Raw genomic sequence first — 17,368 nt, forward strand, 5'->3', positions numbered from 1 at the left:
GGGGGGGGGGGGGGGTTGTGGGGGGCATGGGTGAGGTCGCTGCGGGGCCTGGCCTTGAGTGTTTCTCCCACCTGGATGCGTTTCTTCCCGTCTTCACAGGTGCAGAGTGTGGACTTTGAGGGGCTCTTTGGAAATATTCAGATGGTGATTAGCTTCTCCAAGCAGCTGCTGGGCACCCTGGAGGCTGGGGACGCTGTTGGTATGGATTCTGTTATTACTTCTCCCAAGCCAGGCGGGCCCTTAGGGGTGGGGGCGGAGGGGGGAGAAGGGGAGCTGTTTCAATGGGAAGGTGCGGGCTCAGCTCATCTGCTGCCTCCCTGCCTTGGGCCAGGCCAGCCTTGAGCCCTGCTGCTTGTTCTCCAGAGCTTTGTCCCATGCTCAGTGACTCCAGTAAGGAGGCTTTCCCTGGGAGATCGTTCCATGCCTGCTGGGTCTGTGCGCTGGGACATTCAGATCCCTCCAACCCCCCGGAGGCTCACTGCGACCTGGGTCTCACTGGAAATTCCCCGGTGCGCCTCAGGATGTTCCCACTCTATTCCCTTCCTCTCTCTTGCAACCCTCCCCCTCTCCGTGGCTGGGCTCGCTCTGCCCCAGTGCTCTCCTCCACTCATGCCAAGGGTGCAGCTCCCCAGACTCTGTCTTGCTCCCCTCCATGGGCTCGACTGGCTAGGGATCCTGCCATTGGGGGTCTCTGGCATTAGGCTCCTTTGGTTTTTCTCCAGGTTTTTCTTGACTAGGATAAAAGATATTTTGAGGCATTAGTGAGCATGTTCTAACTCGTTTGAAATCCCCTTGGCAGCAGCTCGCCCAACACCACGTGCTAACGGGCAACTTGCCTCATGAGAGCGCCCACAGGGATACCTCCTACCACCCCCTTTCTGTCCTAGTCGTGGCAAACCCTCAGGGCTGCTCAGTTTCTCCCCGCTCCCCCTTCCACCATGCACAGTGGGCACCTCAGGGGCATGAGTCCCTCCTGGGCTTTGTGCATCCTGTGTGGTTGACTGCCCTGGAGCATGCCTCGGGGTTATTCTCTGCTCCAGAGGCGGCTTCTCTGCTCCTAGTGACCCTTTGCTCCTGCTGTCACCTGCCGGAGCTGGGCTCTCTGCTCTCTCCTGTGAACTCCCAGGAGCTCAGCTCTTTTCGGTTTGCTGGGTCCCACCTGTGACAAACGCGTCATCCTGGGGTTGGAGAGAGGGGCGGGATGGCGGGGGTGGGAGTATGAGGGTCCTGTGGAGCCTAGAGCAGTTGGGAGGAGGAAGTGCCCAGTGAGGTGCAGACATCTGCTGGGGACTCAGCTGGTAAACGCCAGAGGGATTAGGGGGACCTCCAGAGGGATAGAAGTACTGTACGTTGGTAGTGCAGTCAGCACAGTGGCATGCAAAGCTCAGCTTGAGTACATATCTGTTAACGTGTGTGCAAAGACAGTCTGAACTGCCCTGGACTCTGTGCCTTTCTGAACATGCCAGACCCTCTGAGGAGAGATCCAGGAATCAGAGCTGTGATCTCGTCGTGCTATTGACCTCTGTCTCCACTGTGCCATGAGCCAGCCTCAATCCCTGCTGACTCCCTGGCCTCCCCACGTGTGTGTGAAAACCCTGTCCACATCCATAAAGCCAGGCCCTTCTCCTTGGGTCCGTCCTTTGCACTCACCTGTGCTGTGATACCCGCAGAGCACAGCCAGGGATAATAGCCAGGCGGGTGGGGAGCCGAGACTGCTGCCCACTATGCAAAGTGAACTGGTCTCACTGTTCACCTGGTCGACCTGCCCACCCCCATGTGTCTGCTTCTGCCTCTGTTGTGTCTTGTTGTAACTCAGGCGGCAGGGACTGTCTTTTTGTTCCTGGCACAAGGAGGCCACCGTTGTAGCGGGGCCTTCGGGCACTGCCCTAATCCATGTAATAAGTAATGAGTTGGCATGGGGCGCTCGGTGCCGGCGGCTGCGCAGGGACACCAGCAGGCGGAAAAGCAGGAGGATGTACAGGTGCATTAAGAATGATTGGAAAGTAACCTGGGTGCTCTGATATTGCCGTCCTCTCAAGCAACGTGTGTGCAGGGGGAGTGGACAGCTCTGGGCATCTCGCCAGGACAGAAATAGAGACTGTAAAGGCACCAGGGCTGGGCAGAGCTCAGGGTGGGCAGGAGCCACTGAGCAGCTTTGGTCATTCTCCGCAGGGCCAGCATTCCTGGCGCACCAGGCAGGGCTGGAAGAGGTGTACAAAGTGTATTGCCAGAACCATGAGGAGGCTATTGCACTGCTGGAGGCCTACGAGAAGGACGAGAGGATCCAGAAACACCTGCTGAACTCCCTGGAGAGCCTCAGGTGATTGCCTTCCCCACTCCGCATCCTGGCCAGGAGTCTGGGCCGCCTCCTTCCCCTCTCTGCCCCTCATCCTGAGCATGCTGAGACAGGAGCCTGCCTTCCTGCCCCTTTTGCAGACTCTCTCTCTCCCCCTACAAGAATACACGGGACTGTCTTGGTGTCCATGTCCCTTTGGTCTCTGAGCCTTAGCAGAAGAGAAGAGACAACAGTAGAAAAGGCCCCCTGGCCTGAATGCCTCATCTCCCCCTCCCACCCCAGGCAGGATACCTGCAGGACCCCTCCTGGGTTACAGAGAGCAGCACATCTCTGGGGTGAAGATTCCTGAGCCTTCGGTCCTGCCTGGTTAGTGGCTTGACGGCACTGGCTTCCTTGCCTGGCTGACGTTCTCAGCGACCTGGCTCAGGGTCACAAAAGGCTAATCCCCCTGAAGCCAGCAGCTTCAGCCTCTGAGCTCTGGGACAGAGCAAGCAGCTGCTTCCCAGTGTCACTGCGGGGCAGAGGTGCTGGGTACTGGAGCCCGCACCTGATCGTCCCATTAACTAGCTTCCTTTCTTTGCTTTTCCACCCTCTGCGGCCCTGCAGGAGCCTGTACAGTGAGTGGTAAGTGCCTCCTTCCCATTACTCACTGCATGCCTGTCAGTCTGTCTCAGCCCTGCCACCCATCCCCACAACTAACATCCTCCTTCCCTAGGCTGTGTGCGTGCCTGCGGAAACCTAATGGTGCTGCATGGAGCCTGTGAATGCAGAAGCCTGGGGCTGGGTTTGGTGGGTCCGTGGCTGGGCTGGGCAGAGGAGGGAAGGGTAAAGGGTGTCTGTGCAGGAGTGTGGCAGAGCAATGGAGAGGTCATGTCCAGTGTAGACAGTTCATATAGAATCAGTCTGTACAGAGTTTAGGTTAGAGTCTGGGCTCTGGGGCGCACAGCCAGGATAGTGGGAGGGAGGGTGCGAGGCTGATGGGTTGGTGAGATTGTGGGATCAGGATTGATGGCAGGCAGGATTGTGGTAAAAAGAAGGGGTTGGCGGTGCACTAGGCCCGGGCAGTTTGAGGCTGATGTGGATTGCAGGGTGTGAGTTTGCAGCAGGTTTGAGATGGGTGGACGCCTTGGTTTTTAGGAGCATGGTGAGTCTGGGGTTTGAGGCTGGGAAGCTTTGAGGACGTACGGGTGCAGTGAATTACTGAGATTCAGTAGCTTTCGGGGAATACGTGCAATGGGTTGGGGTGGGCTTGGGGGGCGGGGTAGGCACTGTTCTGTGGAGCTGGATTGAAGTTTGATGCATCTCGTTCCTCCTGACTGCCAAGGGGCTGCACAAACTACATCAACCTGGGCTCCTTCCTCATCAAGCCTGTGCAGAGGGTGATGCGATACCCACTGCTGCTGATGGAGCTGCTGAGTGCCACACCTGAGTCGCACCCTGACAAGGCACTACTCACCGCTGCAGTCCTTGCAGTCAAAGAGATCAACGTCAACATCAACGAGTACAAACGTCGCAAGGACCTGGGTGAGCCAGCCTGGCAGAGCCGGGATGAGGAGGCACTCCCAGCGCAGCTGGGCACGGGAACAGGGAGGCAGCAGGGGAGATGCGGCAGCTGGGCTGGGAATGCAGCTGTGGAGAGGATGTGGCAGCTGGGTGTGGGGGACATGGTGGCAGGGCTGCGGTGGAGATGGGACAGCAGGACTGTGGGGTGGGCGGGGGGATGGGGATGCAGTGGCTGGAGGGGAAGAGGGAGGTATCTGGGGGTATGCAGCACCAGGGGTAGGTGATGAGGTTGCAGGGCAGTTGCCCGTGTGGAGCTTTGACTCCTGCTCCTGCCTCTCCCAGTGCTGAAGTACCGAAAAGGGGATGAGGACAGCCTCATGGAGAAAATCTCCAAGCTCAACTTCCACTCCATCATCAAGAAATCCAACCGTGTCAGCAGCCACCTCAAGCACCTCACAGGCTTCGCCCCCCAGGTAATCCACCCGCGCAGCTGGAGCCCACTTCATGCAGAGGGAGCAGAAAGGAGGGAGTTGGTACCCCTCTGGCCTTCCCCTTCCAATTATGCTCATCACGTGGCTCTGCCTGGTGATCCAGAGCTCAGCACAGATGGGTGGGGGGAGTGGTCAGTGGGAGCCCGGTACAGACACGGCCAGGGGTCAGTGCCTCTGGCCTTTCTCTCCTCTGGGTAAGTGTATGTTGGGGTGTCAGTGTCCCTCAGTCTCTCGTCCCTTGGAGGGAGGCATTGCCCATGGCCTGTCTCTGCTCTGGGAGCAAAGGGCCACCTGCAGTTCCCATTGGGTAGGACACTGTGGTGCTGTATTTGACCCCTTTGAGCCACTCTCCATCACAGCTGAAGGACGAGGCCTTTGAGGAGACGGAGAAGAATTTCCGGTTGCAGGAGCGGCTGATCAAATCCTTCATCCGAGACCTTTCCCTCTACCTGCAGCATGTCCGGGTGAGTCCATGCTCGACTGGGGCTGCCCTCGCTAGTCAGCCTGGTGGGGTCAGTGATTCCCGTCTTCTAGAGGAGGGTTCAAGCTCTGGCACTTCCTATTCTCTGGGGTGAGAGTGGAAGGGGAGGGAAGGGACCCTGTTCTCTGGGTCACTGGCTGTGTGGGAGGGGTTCTGCACAGCCCTCAGCAGCGGGTGATCATTGCACTGACTGCTGTTTGTGTCCCTCACCCCAGGAGTCGGCCTGTGTGAAGGTGCTGGCAGCTGTGAGCATGTGGGACTTGTGCATGCAGCAGGGCAGTGGGGATCTGGAGCAGTTCCAGAAAGTGCATCAACTCATCAGCGACCAGCTCTTCTCCAGCTTTGTAAGTGAACCTCCTCCCCTTGTATCCTCTCTCCTCTGTGCTGACCTGCTGTCTCTGCATGGGCGGGAGCAGTAGGGCCCTTGGAATGAGTGTGTGTGGGGGGGTAACGCGGCCCCGTTACAGGTTCCGGATTACGTGCTCAGTCTGACTACGAACGTTTGTATGCATTTACACTCTGGGTAATGCCAGCTGGGCGGGTTGGACTGTGCTGTTTTGAGCTGGGGAAGGCTGTGAAGCTTGGTGTTAGGCTTGGGTTTTATTGGCTATTCACTGACAAAACACGTAATTGACTTAGAGTTACGGTAAGGGAGGAGGGTTTAGGGTGAAACATGGGGTGTTAGCTAGAGATACAGCAGAAGAGAGTGAGGGGATGAAGTTGGATGACACAGGGTTGATGGGGATGTTGATTTATGAAACATGGGGGGTTAGCAGTCGCCAGATTAGGGTGAGACAGAATGATGGCTAGCAGGGAAAATTGAGGGTGAGAGTCGAAGGGGTCATTAGGAATGAATTGGGATGATACTTGGGGTGACTGTGGGGCTCAGGGATACTACAGAGTGTGACTCACAGGAAAGTTTAGGGTGAAACGAGCAATGTCATGAGAGGCAAAGATTAGTGAGAGAAAGCACGAGTAAGTGGGGGGATGACTGAGGGATTCGTGGAGTGGTCAGTGAGTGTGATATGGGGTGGTGACTAGAACGGATGATTTACTAATAAAATGGGGGTTACTAGACGGAAGATTTAGGGTGAATCATGGGGTGGCCACAGGAGATGTAGAGTGAAATGAGGATTGACTAGAAGGGAGGACTTAGGTTGAGGCACAGTGTTGGGGACTAGGAAGGAAAGTTTCATGTCAGATATGGAGGCAACGAGGTCTGGTGATAATGGAGACTAACGAGGGGTTTTAATTAAGTTTGTGCTCTGCCCCCTTGGAGCTGGCAATGGCCACTGGAAATTATCTGCATGTACTGCTGCTGTGTTCACTGTGTTAGGTGTAGCTGCATTGAATGGTAGTGGGATTAGTGGGAGCAGTTTGGAAGAGCTGTGATTGTGATAGGACGTGATAGGACATGATCTGAGTAGGCTGTGTCAGAGGCTGGGCACAGGGGTGGTCTTGCTGTGTGTGTTCTCTGCGTTTAATGAAGGGTAAGGGAACATATTGTGTTAGATGGCATTGTACATATAAGGGTTATTGGGTTGTGAAAGGTGTTGAGGAGGTTGTAAAGTTTAGCAGATGTGGTATTCTGTCTACGGAGTAGGTTAAATGTTTGAATGTATGGCAGGGGTAGGTAGCTCTTGTTCAGTACAGCACAAACATAGAGTGAAAGTATGTGTCACAGGCATATTGGGGCTTTGTTCAAAGAGGGCAGAGTTAAGGTTATGTGGGCATGTATCTTAACTCTGTACTTCCTGGTTTCCAGAAGGTTGAGTTTTTTCCATTCCATTAGTATCTCTGGAGCAGTGGTTCTCAACCTGTCATCCATGGACTATGTCTAAGGGGTCCATGAAAGATTTTGACTGAAAACTGACTGAACAGAATTCAACTATAGATACAGACAATAGATTTCCAAAGGGGTCTGCACCTCCATTCAAAAATTTTTAGTGGTCCAAAGATGAAAAAAGGTTGAGAACCACTGCTCTGGAGGACGTTAAACAGCAGCTACTAAAGTTAGACGTTTTTAAATCAGCAGGTCCACACAACTTGCATCCATTGCATCTGGATGGTTAATGTTGATTTTCAATAAGTCTTGGAACACTGGGGAAGTTAAAGAAGACTGGAAGAAAGCTACTGTTGTGCCAATATTTAAAAAGGGCAACCAGCGTGACCTGGGGAATTATGGGTCTGTCAGCCTAACATTGATCCCGGGCAAGATAATGGAGCAGCTGGTACTGGACTTGATTAATAAAAAATTAAAGGAGGGTAATGTAATTAATGCGAATCAACATGGGATTCTGGAGAATAGCTCCTGTCAAACTAACTTGATAACTATTTTTGATGAGATTACAAGTTTGGTTGATAAAGGTAATAGTGTTGACGTAATAAACTTAGACTTCTGTAAGGCGTTTGACTTGGTACCGCACGACGGTTTGATTAAAAAAAAACGAGAATGATATAAAATTAACCTGGCACACATTAAATGAATTAAAAGCTGGCTAACTGATAGGTCTCAAAATATAACTGTAAATGTGCAATTGTCATTGAGCAGGTGTGTTTCTAGAGATCTAGCCAGGATCGGGTTTTAGCCTCATACGATGTAACATTTTTATCAATGACCTGAAAGAAAACAACAAAATCATCACTGATAAAGTTTGCAGATGACACAACATTTGAGGGAGTGGCAAATAATGAAGAGGACGGGTCTCCAATACAGAGTGATCTAGATAGCTTGGTAAAGTGGGCAGAAGCAAACAATCTGTGTCTTTACTATGGCTAAATCTAAATGAATACATCTAGGAACAAAAAAAACGTAGGGCATACTTACAGGATGGGGGACTCTATCCAGGGAAACTCTGAAAAAGATTTTGGGTGATGGTGGTGGATAATCAGCTGACCTGAGCTCCCAGTGCAACCCTGTGACCAAAAGAGCTTAATGCAATCCTGGGATGCATAAACAGGGGAATCTTGGGTAAGAGCAGAGAGGTCACTTTACCTCTGTGTTTGGCACTGGTGCGACTGCTGCTGGAATCCTGTGTCCATTTCTGGTGTCCACCATTCAAGAAGGATGCTGATGAATTGGAGAGGGTTTCGCGAAGTGCCACGAGAATGATTAAAGGATTAGAAAACCTGCCTTACAGTGAGACTCAGGGAGCTGAATCTATTTAGCTTAGCAAAGAGATGGTTATGGGGTGACTTGATTACAGTCTACAAATATTTTATAATGGGCTCTTCAGTTTAGGAGAGAAAGATCTAACATGATGCAATGGCTGGAAGTTGAAGCTCACAAATTCAGATTGGAAGTAAGGCACACATTTTTTTACGGTGAGGGGTAATTAACCTACTGAACAATTTACTGCCGATAAAAAGACTATGCATCTCCCTGAGGATACGGAATTTCTTTTCTCCCACCCTTCGCCTAAGTCCATCATGATTGATGCAGTGAATTCCCCTCCTCTGTCGCCTTCCTCAAGAATGTCCCTACCTTGGGAATCTGCAGAGCAGCCACCTGGGCATCCATGCATACCTTTGCAGAACACTATGCGATTACTGGGGAGTCTGCTTCGGCTCCACTGTATTTTCATCCTTAAGAGACTCGACTCCGAAGCCTCAGCCTCCCATCCGGGATACTGCTCAGGAGTCACCTAGGGTGGAGCACCCATAGGGACGCTACTTGAAGAAGAAGAGGAAGTTACTCATCTTGTGCAGTAACAATGGTTCTTCAAGATGTGTGTTCCTTTTGGTGCTCCGCAATCCACCTTCCTCCCCTCTACTTCGGAGTTCTTGATAGGGACTCTGCGGTAGAGAAGGAACTGAGGGTGGTTTGCCTGTGCAGCGCTAATTAGCCTCGAGGCAGAGTATGAGGGAGGGGGAGCACATGTGCGGTCCGAACGGACACTGCTATCAAAGATCTCTGATCAGCTGCAGGGGGGTGCACATACACCAACAGTGGAGCACCCATAGGGATACGCATCTCAAAGAACCATCATTACTGCACAAGGTGAGTAACTTCCTCATCTCTGGCGGTCTGGATGGGCACAGTATGCCACCAGGCAACCTTAACTCTGAATTAACAAGGGTTTTTGTCAGTGAATTTCCTAGTTTTTTGAACCGAAAGACAATTGGTGGCAGGACTTAGTAGTTATTTAGGAAGTTATAATTGTGTACATGTGTAGCTGAGACACTACTATGATAATAGTAAGGATGATAATCGCTAGCCCTTACACAGTGCTTTTTGTCAGTCGAGCTCAAGGAGGGAAACATCATTAACCTCATTGTACAGATGAGAAAAGTGAGGCACAGAGAGGTGAAATTAGTTGGCCAAAGTCACCCCGCAGGCCAGTGGCAGAACCAGGAATTGAGCCCAGGTTTTTTGAGTCCCAGACCACTGTTCTCTCCACATGATTGTGTCATTCCTAAGAGCTCCCTCCACCAGTACACTTTTGCTTATCAGGGAATGGGGATAATGTCATGCTTTGAAATGATTGGTGTTTGTGGTTGATAACAGGATGCATGAGTGATTGGGGGACTATTCCTGGTGAGAGGCCGAGAGGTGATTGGGGGGTACAGTGTAGTGTGAGAGATGGATTTGAACAGGGGAAGATTTAGGGTGAGACCAAAGGTGTGTGGGACTGAAGAGGAGGGAGGATTGAACATGAGACACAACAGTGATGACTAGGGGATGGTTTAGGCAGAAGCACAGTGTGACGGGGTATTTAGTATAGTGATAGAAGAGAGTGATTGGGAACGAGGGTGACATGGGGGTTGACTAGCGAGAAAGGGTGAGACACTGCAGGGGGATGAATTAGACTGACACTGGGCTGAGGAGGAGGGACAAGTTGGGGTGATGGGAAGGAATTGGGGTAAGATGGAGATGCAGACTGTGCTATTGTAAGGGTCGAGTTAGGGTGAAGTGCCGGGTGAAGTGCCGTGGCGTGTGACTAGGGTGAGACAGTGAGAAGTGATTCGGGAGGTGGGTTAGGCTGAGATGCAGTGGGGGCGACTTGGATGGTGGTTTTGTCTGAGAGTTGGGAGGTAACTGAGATGGAAGCTTCAGCATGAAGCACAGTGGAGTTGATGGGGAGTGATTCAGGGTGAGACACTCAGGTGGCTGGGAGAGAGGGTTTTGCGTGAGGTGCACCAGCAGGAGATGTGGGTATAGTGTAGGGCAGAGGTTCTCAAACTTCTGCAACCCAAGGACCCCTATTTTGAAATAAAAAATTTTGCGGACTCCCATCCCCCGCTCAGCCCCAGGTCCTGCCCCCGCTCCACCCCTGCCCCTCCTCTTTCCGCCCCCTCCCTCGAACGCACCCTGTCCCTGCTCCTCCCCCTCCCTCCCAGCGCCTCCTACACACCGGGGAACAGCGAGGCCCATGGACCCCAGTTTGAGAAACGCTGGTGTAGGAATACGGTGGGACAGAGGAGAGAGAGGGCAGAGATGGCATGTGCTGCATACCAAGCTGCCAGCAGTGCAGGAATGGACACTGCTGACAAAAGGGTACATGGATTCGGACCCCGGGCACAGCCTGTGGTCCTACCCTGTGTGGCTTATCCCTACCCACAGACCTGCCACTTTGGAAACACTCCTATAGCTTGCCAGGTCGCACTGGATGGAACTGACAAAGAGGGAACATTCAGGATGGTCCATGGGGCTGACTCAGGAGCCCAGGGGGAGATGGCTTAGGAGGAGATTGGTGTGAGGGGCGACTAGGAGGTATCTGATGAAGCTGAGTGAAGGGAATGTAAATTGAATCTCAGTCCACGTTTAGTGCCAGTGAGATGACTCGAATCAGGACAGCTAGGACTCCCCATCACTTGGGACACGTGGAGCTAGCTAGATAAATCCCTGCCCTAGCTGAGAGAGGCTGAACAAGGAAAGAGGGGGATGCTCTATCACCTGCCTCTTGTTTCACTGTCTTCCAGAAAGAGAGGACGGAGCGGCTGGTGATCTCCCCTCTCAACCAGCTGCTGAGCATGTTCATGGGGCCGCACAAGCTGGTGCAGAAACGCTTCGACAAGCTCCTGGACTTCCACAACTGCACGGAGCGGGCGGAGAAGCTGAAGGACAAACGGACACTTGAGGAGCTGCAGTCAGCTCGCAACAATTATGAGGCATTGAATGCCCAGCTACTAGACGAGCTGCCCAAGTTCCAGCGCTGTGCCAAGGAGCTGTTTGCCAACTGCTTGCGGGGCTACGCCAGGGCTCACTGCGACTTTGTGCACCTGGCACTGGGGGAGCTGAGGCCACTGCTGTCGGTGAGTTCCCAGAACCCAGCTCAGCAACAGGGGCAGGGGATGGAGCAGGGAGGATGTGATTGCAGATGCTCCTGGCTCACTGCAGACATGTTGCCTCTGTGGAGTTTTTCTCTCGTGTGTCGGGGGAGTTTCTGCCTCCTGAGGCTTGTCCCCCTTGTGTGCGGAGCTGTGGCTGTCATGTCAGACTCTGGCCTCCCCTCGAGGCTGCGCCTGTAGGCTCCCCCTGCTCCAGGGGACTGGATACTGTCGGTGGCAGGGGCTGCTGTGAAAGGTGTTGGATCAGCAGACCTGGGGGCTCACCCTCTGTCCCCACAGCAGGGACTGCAGGGGAAGTGGCGGGATAGGCTCGCCCCTGCCCTGCCAGAGGGGAGTTCCAGGGCTGGCTCAGTCCTTGCCCTGGACTCCGGTGCAGGTTCTAGACCAGCATCTGGCTCATCTTCTGCTGAGCTCCCCTTTGGCTGCTGGGTCTCTGGGTTAGCAGAGCTCTGTTGATGGCAGCTTCCTATCCTCTGCTCCTGTTCCAGCTGCTGCGAGTGGCTGGCAGGGAGGGGAACCTCATCTCCATCTTCCAAGAGGAGCACAGCCGAGTTCTCCAGCAGCTCCAGGCCTTTACCTTCTTCCCGGAGTCCCACACGGCTGCCAAGAGACCATTTGACAGGAGGAGTGTGGAGCGCCAGTCTGCCAGGCGGCAGCCACTCCTGGGCCCAGTGAGTCCCTTCTGCCTTGTTTCAGGGGCTTGGTCTGGGGAGCCCAAGGGGGCCTTCTCATGGGTGTCTTGTTCCCCTCCAGCCCAGCTACATGCTGCAGTCAGATGAACTCCGAGCTGCCCTCCTGGCCAGGTACCCCCCGGAGAAACTCTTCCAGGCAGACCGCAATTTCAACGCAGCCCAGGACCTGGATGTCTCGCTGCTGGAGGGTGATCTTGTGGGTGTCCTCAAGAAGAAGGACCCCATGGGCAGCCAGAACCGCTGGCTCATTGACAATGGAGGTAGGTGGGGTTCTGTGCCTCCAGCAGCACAGGGTCTTCCCTGACTCTGCCATCGGCCAGGATCCATGAACAACGAACTGTAACCCTCCGGGGACAGGTGGCCACTCTGGCCTGTCTCCTGTGGTCTCCTCTCTGGTTTATCATCCTCTCCCCTTTGACCCACTCTCCTCTCCATGGGAGCCTTTTCGTCTCTGACCCTGACCCGCTCCCTTTTCCGCAGTGACCAAAGGCTTTGTGTACAGCTCCTTCCTGAAGCCCTATAACCCACGCCGCAGCCACTCAGACATCTCGGTGGGCAGCCACTCCTCCAATGAGTCCGAACACAGTAGCTCCTCACCGCACAGCAGCAACACCCTGACCTTCAACCCCAGTGGCATGACCGTGACCTTCACCCAGAAACCTCTGCAGGACTGTGCCTCTCCAGGGGTTCCATACCACTCCCTGAGGTCCCCCTCCGAGACAGATGCTGCCTCCCAGCCCCAGGCTGGCTCCTCTGATAGAACGGTTCCCATGGAATCCAACCAGCAGCCCAACATGACACCAGCTCACCGACGCTACAGTCGTCCTGAGCCAAACAGCAGCTCCAGCACCCGCAGTGGGCACCCTGCCAAAGCATACCTCAGGCCGGCACCTTCGCTGGAGGACAGAGACTCGGGGCTGGAGAGCAGCGAGTCTGAGGGCAACCAGGTAAGCCCCCCTGCTGTCCTTGCTCTATGGGGGAGGGGCTGCAAGTCACACCCTTCACTGGGCAGAAGCTGAACCCTCCCTTCACTAGGGAAGGGGTGCTGGCATGTGTGAGGCAGATCTGGTTGATCAGTCCAGGGGGTGCTCAACCCCCACTCCACCCCTTCCTCCAAGCCCCCACCCCTGTCCTGCCTCTTCCCTCCCCCGAACATGCCCCGGCCCTGCTTCTCCCTCTCCCTCCAAGCACCTCCTGCCTGCCACTGAACAGCTGTTCCAAGGCGGGCAGGAGGCAGTTGGAGGGAGGGGAGGAGTTGATCAATGGGGCCACTGGTGGGGGGAGGCACTGGGGGGGGGGGAGCTTGCCTGCTGGTGTGTGCTAAGCCACCTGTTAATTTTTTTCCATGGTTGCGCCAGCCCTGGAGCACCCACGGAGTCAGCGCCTATGGACCTCAACCCCGTCTCTTGTGAGGAATGTGCAGACCCCCAAGGCTAGGTGGGAAAATGGGGTGTACAGGGTCTCTTGGGCGTGGGGAAGCAGGGAGATACCTGCCTTTCAGGACCAGCCCTTCTCCATATTTTCATGTAGAAAATCAGCCTGGCTAGTGACCAGGGCAGGAGAGTGGGGCTCTGGGAGTGACTGCCCTAGAATTCTTTGAGGGGGTCAACAAGCATGTGGACAAGGAGGATCTAGTGGATATAGTGTACTTAGATTTTCAGAAAGCCTTTGACAAGGTCCCTCACCAAAGACTCTTAAGCAAAGTAAGCTGTCATGGGATAAGAGGGAAGGTCCTCTCAGGGATCAGTAACTGTCTAAAAGACAGGAAACAAAGGATAGGAATAAATGGTCAGTTTTCAGAATGGAGAGAGGTAAATAGTGGTGTCCCCCAGGCTGTACTGGGACCAGTCCTATTCAACATATTCATAAATGATCTGGAAAAAGGGGTAAACAGTGAGGTGGCAAAATTTGCAGATGATACAAAACTACTCAAGATAGTTAAGTCCCAGGCAGACTGCGAAGAGTTACAAAAGGATCTCACAAAACTGGGTGACTGGGCAACAGAGTGGCAGATTAAATTCAATGGTGATAAATGCAAAGTAATGCACATTGCAAAACATAATCCCACATATACATACAGGGCCGGCTCCAGGCACCAGCTTACCAAGCAGGTGCTTGGGGCGGCCAATTCAAAGGGGTGGCACTCCGTTCGGTATCGGGGCGGCACGTCCGGTGTTCGGCAGAAATTCAGCGGCGGGTCCCTCATCCTCTCTCTTCCCCTTTAAGCTGCGCCAAATTGCCACCGAAGAGGAAGAGAGGGGGGGACCCGCCGCCGAACTGCCGCAGAAGAAGCGGCGCAGTTGAACTGCCGCCGCTCGTCTTTTTTTTTTTTTGCCGCTTGGGGCGGCAGAAAAGCTGGAGCCAGCCCTGTATACATATAAAATGATGAGGCCTAAATTAGCTGTTACCACTCAAGAAAGAGATCTTGGAGTCATTGTGGATAGTTTTCTGAAAACATCCACTCAATGTGCAGCGGCTGTCAAAAAAACTAATTGAATGTTGGGAATCATTCAGAAAGGGATAGATAATAAGACAGAGAATATCATATTGCCTCTATATAAATCCATGGTACGCTCACACCTTGAATACTGCGTGCCGATCTGGTCACTCCCATCTCAAAAAAGATATATTGGAATTGGAAAACATACAGAAAAGGGCAACAAAAATTATAAGGGGTCTGGGACAGCTTCCATATGAGAAGAGATTAATAAGACTGGGACTTTTCAGCTTGGAAAAGAAACGACTAAGGGGGGATATGATAGAGGTCTATAAAATCATAACTGGTGTGGAGAAGTTAACTAAGAAAGCATTATTTACTCCTCATAACAGAAGAACTAGGGGTCACCAAATGAAATTAATAGGTAGCAGGTTTAAAACAAACAAAAGGAAGTATTTCTTTACCCAATGCTCAGTCAACCTGTGGAACTCTTTGCCAGAGGATGTTGTGAAGGCCAAGACTATAACAGGATTCAAAAAAGAACTAGATAAATTCATGGAGGATAGGTCCATCAATGGCTATTAGCCAGGATGGGCAGGGATGGTGTCCCTAGTCTCGGTTTGCCAGAAGCTGGGAATGGGTGACGGGATGGATTACTTGATGATTATCTGTTCTGTTCATTCCCTCTGGGGCACCCGACGTTGGCCACCGTTGGAAGACAGGATACTGGGCTAGATGGACCTTTGGGCTGACCCAGGATGGCTGTTCTTATGCCCTTATGACCCTGGGAGATAGTCCTTTCCCCTTGCTGTGCCTGTCTCTCTCTGAGTGTGTCTGAGTAATCCTCACACTACACAAATAGCTACATGACAGTGTTGATCCTGGCCTGTTGTTCCTCAGGCCCGGCCCAGCTCTGACCCGCTTTCTCCCCCTGTCCCTCTAGGTCTATTATGCTGTCTACACCTTTAAAGGCCGAAGTCCAAATGAGCTGAGTGTATCAGCCAATCAGAGACTCAGGATCCTACAGTTTGAAGATATCACGGGCAATCGAGAGTGGTGGTTAGCTGAGGTGCATGGGAGGCAGGGCTACGTGCCGTCCAGTTACATCCGGAAGACGGAGTATACGTGAGGCTGTACCATCCCCACAGAGAGACCAAGTTCTGGTGCCTTAATCCCACTTGGACCATGTCAGAGACTTGCGGGGGGAAGGGTCTGCGACCCCTGCTGAGCTGAGGCAACCTGTACTGCTCACTTCTGTGTGAAAAGCCAGCCTCTAGCCACTGAAAGCCATGTGGTATTGCCAGTGGTGCGGGACGGTCCAGGCCCTGCAGGGCTCTGCCCCGCCCAGGCTGCTGTCGGTTGGCGTGGTGAACGTGGCTTGGCCAGGGGCAGTGACGTTACAGGGCAGCCTGTGCAGCAGGAATTAATGTTGCCTCCTGTCCTGTCTCTTCCTCCTAGCATGGCAAGTAGCTTCCCCTTAGATCTAGCTGCTAGGAGCTGGCTGGGCCTGACTGGACACAGAGCAAAGCCAAGTCCCTGAAGGAAGTGGCCCCCTCGCTCGGGCCAAAGCGCTGCTTCCTGCCTGTGTGCAGCATTTCCTTTTCCTTCAGCACTTCTGGTTTAATGCAGATTCCCTCTTCGGCCAAGTACCGTTAAAAGCAACCAGGGCTGTTGAGAGCAGGAGCCCCACAGCTCCTCAGCAGCGCGCAGGAGCCTTGGGAGCAAGGGCCAGGCTCCCTCACCGGGCAGGGGTCAGGCTATAGCTGGGAAGTTGGGGCTGGAATACAGAACCTGGCACCTGCTCAGGGTGGGATTCTTCCCTTCCCTGCTCCATGTAGAGGACCCACTGTCACTGGTTATGAGCTGTTTGATTCCACAGCTGGGGAGAGCCATCTCCCCAGAACCGCCTGCCTCCCTTGGGGGAGCTGCTGGTCTATGTCCGTGCTGCAGCGGGCACTGTAACTCCCAGCACAGACAGGCTCACACGCTCAGCTGACGCATGGGCAATGGCCAGGGCTAGCTTCCCGCGTCCAAGCCCCCCCAGCCTACTGGTCTCTACCTCGGGCGGCTAGCCTGAGCTGCAACAGCCACTCTGCTGTGTTTAGCATGCTGGCTCGGACTGAGCTAGCGCACATCGGCTCTGCCCGTGCTGAGAATTCACACCTCCTCGCTGCAGTGGAGACGTACCCTGGGTTTGGGTTCTCCCAGGCTCTGGTTTCAGGACTAGCAGCATAGTGCTGCTGTGGGAGATATATGATACTCCTTCCCCTAGCGCCCAGCAGGCAGCAGCTGCTCACAGAGAGCCCTGCCGCCAGTCCTTCAGATGAGCCAAAGATAAGACAGCAGCCTCACCTCCCTGTCACTCGAGCCATTTCCCCTCCCCACCCCGGCCCACCCCCAGAACTTGGGGGTCCGTCCCTTTGCTCTGACGTGTCCCAGAGTGCTGTGAGGGGCTGGTGAGAATCAGGCACATCCTTTGGCAAGAGTGTAGGATAAAGGCATCAACACACCACACTGCCTGCTAGGCTCTGGCTGTGCCCCCGGAATGGGGCAGCACTATTGGAGGGGGCTGCCGCTCCTGGCCCGAGAGACACCCCCCCCCCCCCCCCATGCTCTGACGGCAGTGTCTGTCCCCCCTAAGTAAAGTGTCTCCCTTGGTGTTGCTCAGGCTTGTTTGCGTCAAGCGCCTTGTTTCTGGTCAGGGACATGCACCTGGCAACGCTGTAAGCCTATGCTCCTCCTGCTGCGCATGGGCCCTCGCAGCCCAGACTGCAGTGACAAACTGGAGCAGCAGCCACCCTGCAGCTTGCTGAGAAACCAAGAGACTAACACACAGTTTGGGACCTGTGCCCAGAAGCTGCTGGAGTACAGCAGTTTATAGGGCAAGAATCTGGCAAATGGTGTGTAGCCAGATGGCCCAGCCCCTGTGCAGAGGCGATAGGGCGTGCAAGGACAACCCGAATCGCTGTTCCAAGCCATGGGCCCCAACCTCACACTGGAGCCAGGTTTCTGCTTCAGCTTGCACCTCATGATGGAGCCCTGCACAGCAGCAAACCTGTGCTTAGGCAAACCCTGTGCCTCCTCTGTCCTCCGCCCCTGCTGCTGGACTAGGCCCAGTCTTCAGCAAGATTCCTCAGCAACTCCCCCCTCGCCGCCCACACAATAAAATCACAAACA

At 53.9% G+C, this 17,368-nt stretch overlaps 1 protein-coding gene across 2 annotated transcripts in view; it reads left to right on the forward strand.

The window, feature by feature from the left end:
* Window positions 1–17,268, forward strand: part of DNMBP (dynamin binding protein) — a 79,279-nt gene extending 62,011 nt beyond the window's left edge. The window contains exons 6-17 of one of the 2 annotated variants that reach the window (XM_026651096.2): window positions 100–199; window positions 2,173–2,320; window positions 2,903–2,920; window positions 3,621–3,820; window positions 4,142–4,272; window positions 4,650–4,754; window positions 4,987–5,115; window positions 10,694–11,026; window positions 11,551–11,733; window positions 11,816–12,014; window positions 12,235–12,701; window positions 15,135–17,268. In XM_026651096.2, the coding sequence (XP_026506881.1) occupies window positions 100–199; window positions 2,173–2,320; window positions 2,903–2,920; window positions 3,621–3,820; window positions 4,142–4,272; window positions 4,650–4,754; window positions 4,987–5,115; window positions 10,694–11,026; window positions 11,551–11,733; window positions 11,816–12,014; window positions 12,235–12,701; window positions 15,135–15,320 (2,199 nt within the window). In that variant the 3' untranslated portion in view covers window positions 15,321–17,268. Of the gene's footprint in view, window positions 1–99; window positions 200–2,172; window positions 2,321–2,902; window positions 2,921–3,620; window positions 3,821–4,141; window positions 4,273–4,649; window positions 4,755–4,986; window positions 5,116–10,693; window positions 11,027–11,550; window positions 11,734–11,815; window positions 12,015–12,234; window positions 12,702–13,112; window positions 13,176–15,134 lie in introns of those variants that run through there. The other variant, XM_026651097.1, reaches the window with a different exon arrangement.
* Window positions 17,269–17,368: the final 100 nt, after the last annotated feature.

Source organism: Terrapene carolina, unplaced genomic scaffold (assembly GCF_002925995.2).
Source record: "Terrapene carolina triunguis isolate 2854851 unplaced genomic scaffold, T_m_triunguis-2.0 Scaffold95, whole genome shotgun sequence".
In the NCBI taxonomy this organism is placed as follows: domain Eukaryota; kingdom Metazoa; phylum Chordata; order Testudines; family Emydidae; genus Terrapene; species Terrapene triunguis.